Here is a 4,119-nt window from a genome sequence, read left to right as displayed (position 1 = left end):
GCCCACATTCCTACTCGATTTGCTTACAAAGCTTTTGTGATGGTGATCAGATGAAACCTGCTGTATCATTTGTAGTGAGGAATGTGGCTGCTGCTTAAGGCTGCTGGGTTTAGAGACCATCCCTCAACCTTCTTCCATAGAACCCGTCTAAACCACAGGTAATCCTCGCAGGAAGCAGGTTCTGAAGTCTCTAACAGTTGTGTTAGTTGAGACTTCCGGAGGGACAAACACCGCGTTTTGTGGTGGACAAATGTTTACTGAGGAAAGTGGATCAGATTCTATGAAGTGCCTGGCACCAGTGGTGGGGAGAATTCTAACTGGCCTTTCTGCAGAGAAGAGAAGGCAGCGGGGCTTGGGAAGGGCTAACGCCACAGTCGCAAAAGGGCACAGAAGTGAAGGTTGCCTGCACCAAACTAGAAGTACAAATTCTAGAAGCATACACACCTGAATGGCCAGCGTCTATGAACCCAGGACCTCCCCATCATTGCCCCCTGGCTGGGGGTTCAGCTCCTCTCACGTGGGGTACACTGGGCACACTCCCCTCAAGTCCTTCCTCTGTAGAAGGTGCAAATAGAGCCGCCAAGCCTGCCCCCTCAGGCTCTGGCGCTCCAGGCCTATCCCCGCAGGTCCCTCAGTTCCCCCCCCCCCCCCCCCCACCCTCTGGCAGCTCACAGGTAGCCTCTGACTGGCTTCCGAGGCTGTGATTGGTCTTTCTGTTGCCACTGCCCACCCTCCCCTCACCCCCCCCACCACCAATGCAGACTGAAAAAGCAGTGAATTTGCCCGCCGCGCGCTCAGTTGCCACCATCGCTAAGGCTGACTCAGGGAGCAGTGAATTTGCCCGCTAGCGCACTTGTTCCTGCCTTGGAGAAAGGTAAAAGCTGTCTTCCGCTTTTATTAGGGGGCACTCCAAAGTGAGATGTAGTGGGTAAACCGATCTGGGCTGCTGTGGGTGAGAATGGGAGGCCTAGTTTTTGTGGAGGTGGCTATCTGTCCCTCGATGTCCTGGGGACAGTCCCTGTAGGTAATCGGTCTTACGGCACGGGAACAGAGAGCATCCTGGCCCCGTGGGCTCCCTGGACACTCTGTCCTTACCTCCATTATTACTAAACCGGGTGTTTGGGTGTCTCCAAGCAACAGCAATTGACAAGTGGACAGCGGGGTTCGAGGCTAGGCTTTACCGGGGCTTCTGCTCCAACACAAGGGAGACGGCGCAAGGAGAAGAATCCTCAGGCTGACTCGCTGGGGCGAGGTCAGGGAGAATTTTTTAGAGAAACTTAGATGGGAAAAGGGGGACTCGAAGCACATAGAAGCAGGAATTTATTAGCACCTGCGCACTTATTATCCTTCTTCATGCATAACGCATCTAATTAACGTGATAAATCTCCACCCTTGGGCATGATTTTTAGTATCCTAATGAGGACAACAGTCAATGAAAGGACAGTGATGGGGTCCATCTTGGCGCAGACCGTTTTGGTCTTCCCCAGTCTTCGTATCGCAGCCCGTCCTCCCGTAAACGTCCTGCCTCCGCCTTTCCCGAGACATCTCCCCACTCAAGGGGCATAGGTTTCAGCTACCAAGGAATGCTGGGTTTCTCCCTCAGGGTTAAGGGGACCTGACTCCAGTCCCCACTTTGTCTCAGGTTGGCGGGCTGCCCATCGTTTCAGCTTCTCATTCTGTATTTAGATCGGAGTAGTGTGGTGTGAAAGAAAACGGATGTGCTGGTGCAGTAAGCCTAAGGCATCATAGGAAAAAAGTCTGAGCCAGCCTCTCCTCCCTGCTCACACCGCCTTTTGTGGCGCCTGGGATGGGCACTGAGCCTGGTTCTGCTTCAGAGGAGGGAGGGAGATGGGCTTGGGGAGTGTTCCTAGACCCTCCAGAGTATCCCCAGGGAGCGGCTAGACAAGGAGACACGGGGACACCCTTCTAAGTTCAAACTCCCATCTCACTCTTCTGTTCTTTCTCCCTAAGAATCCTTTTGCTCCTGGTTAAGTGACAATAACTTGCACGCTCCTCTCCCCGCCAATTCCTGTAATGGGCAATAGTTGCTTTGGCTTTAAGAAATGGCCAATTCGGCGTCTGCGGCCTCTGCCCACCCTGATTATCATCCCTGCCCTCATGCCCCAGAACAAGAACAAAGACTGCTGCGTTGTGCTTGGCACCGCTGGCGTGGGCAAGAGTGTGTCCGTGCAGAGGTGGGTGCGTGTCAACTTTCCCGATGCGTACCTGCCAACCATCGCAGATACCGACCTCCATGTGCTGAGCTCCAACCACGGCGTCGGGGCGCTGTACAGCACGGAAGCCACCGGCAGCCCCCGCTACCCGGGTCTGCAGCGCCTCGCCGTTGCTAGGGGCCCTGCTGTCTTCCTGGTTTACTCCGCCAACAAGAAGCAAACCGTGGAGGAGCTGAAGCCTTTCTATAAGCTGATCTACAAAGTCAAAGACAATACCTTGCATGAATACCCTATCGTTTTGGTGGACAGCAAATGCCAAGAAAGCCGCTGGGAGTCTATGGTAAGTGCTGCCTGCGCGTTGGAGTGGAATTGTGCCTTTTTGGAGACCTCCGCTGAGATGGATATCAGTGTGCAGGAGATATTTCACACGCTGCCAAACCAGGAGAAGATGCCTGCCGCCTGCCTTCACCATCCCCAGAAGAAATCCCTGATGCCCGAGACCGCGGAGAAGCTGCTTAACAAGTGCACCGTCATGTGAGCCCCGGGGTCCTAGGATTGCGAACTTCTTCCCTTAAGTGTGCGGAAAACACGGAGCGGTCCCAGTGTAATGTGTTACGTGTGTGAACGACTTCTGTGCTGTGGTTTGGGTAACAACTAGGTGCCAAGGAGGACAGGAAAAAAAAAAAAAAGGAGAGCTATGCATTTGAAGATTACTTGCATAGACGTTAGAGATTAATATTTGAAATAGAGAATGAAATGCTTGAAAGGAATTGAAAGAGGCCACTGCTCTTCTCGGAGCTCTAATTATCGTGTGTTATTTTACAAACATTCCAAGTCCTAAAAATTGCCATTGTGTATTTAATTGTTAAAAAATGTGTTTTGGGGACGCCTGGGTGGCTCAGTCCTTAAGCGTCTGCCTTGGGCCTAGGTTATGATCCCAGCACCTTGGGATGGAGCACCATGTTGGGCTCCCTGCTCAGTGGGGAGCCTGCTTCTCCCTCTCCCACTCCCCATGCTTGTGTTCCCCCTCTCACTGTCTCTCTCTGTCAAATAAATAAATATTTTAAAAATGTGGTTTTGCCACCAAAACTGGCAGATGAATTACAAACAGACATGTTAAACAAGATAAATAAATGGATATTCTAGAGCTGAGCATCGAGGGTGGGGGTAGAGAAAATGGGGAAAGTGGAACTTGCTTACTAAATGTGTGCCAGTTGTTTTCAAAGTCATTTAAAAATGTTTGGGTATTCCATGTAGCAGTTTTTGTGACTCAAATAAAGCTTTTCCTGCATGCAATCAGCTTTATAATGTCTTTTTCACTGGTCAACAACAAAAATACCCATTGCATTAAAATTTCAACCACATCTGGGTGAGGTTTCTAATAAGAACTTGAGGCACATTCCCTCCTGAAATTAGCCAGTGCGGGCAGGGGTGCAGTTAAAGGGTCCCTGCGATTCAGAGCTGGTCTGTATCCATAACCATTCCTAGGCTGACATCTGGAAGAACTCCAGACATTTCTGAAAAGGGTGCTCTCTCTCTCTTGCTGTCTTGGAGATGGTGGAAAGCAAGCCTCGCCTTTGGCTGCCTCAAAGTCTTCCCTCAAGAAATGCTGGATATGGGGAGTGGGGAGGGGGATGGAAAGTAAGGGAAGAAATGGTGGAATGTGAAATTCAAGAAATTCTTCCTTAAGGGAGTTTTTTAAAAAAAGATTAATTTTATATTTGAACATACTTTTTTGAGTAAGGGGATACCTACCTATACATATCTTTTTGAGTGTGATTTTTTAAATTGGGGGAAGGAGTTTCTTGATTTGGTGACTTTTTTGCCATGAAATATTTATTATTGGACAAATATCACTGAATAATTTTTGTTTTTAAACATTTTTAATGCTTTATTTTAGAGAGAGAGATAGCACAAGTGTAAGGGGGAGAGGGAGAGAGAGAGA

At 49.7% G+C, this 4,119-nt stretch overlaps 1 protein-coding gene across 1 annotated transcript; it reads left to right on the top strand.

Annotated features, from left to right (window-relative positions):
* Positions 1 to 799: 799 nt before the first annotated feature.
* Positions 800 to 3,458, top strand: DIRAS3 (DIRAS family GTPase 3). Its single transcript, XM_059376843.1, has 2 exons — positions 800 to 874; positions 1,972 to 3,458. The coding sequence occupies exon 2, from the start codon at positions 2,035 to 2,037 to the stop codon at positions 2,710 to 2,712; it is 678 nt and encodes a 225-aa protein (XP_059232826.1). The 5' UTR covers positions 800 to 874; positions 1,972 to 2,034; the 3' UTR covers positions 2,713 to 3,458.
* Positions 3,459 to 4,119: the final 661 nt, after the last annotated feature.

The sequence above is a fragment of the Mustela nigripes genome, chromosome 14 (assembly GCF_022355385.1).
Source record: "Mustela nigripes isolate SB6536 chromosome 14, MUSNIG.SB6536, whole genome shotgun sequence".
NCBI classification, from domain to species: Eukaryota; Metazoa; Chordata; class Mammalia; order Carnivora; family Mustelidae; genus Mustela; species Mustela nigripes.
The sequence above is the reverse complement of the archived record's forward strand: the minus strand, read 5'-3'. Positions and strand labels throughout refer to the sequence as shown.

Excerpts from the sequence above, each read along its gene's own strand:
- DIRAS3 (XM_059376843.1), top strand. The coding sequence starts at position 2,035 with ATGGGCAATAGTTGCTTTGGCTTTAAGAAATGGCCAATTCGGCGTCTG.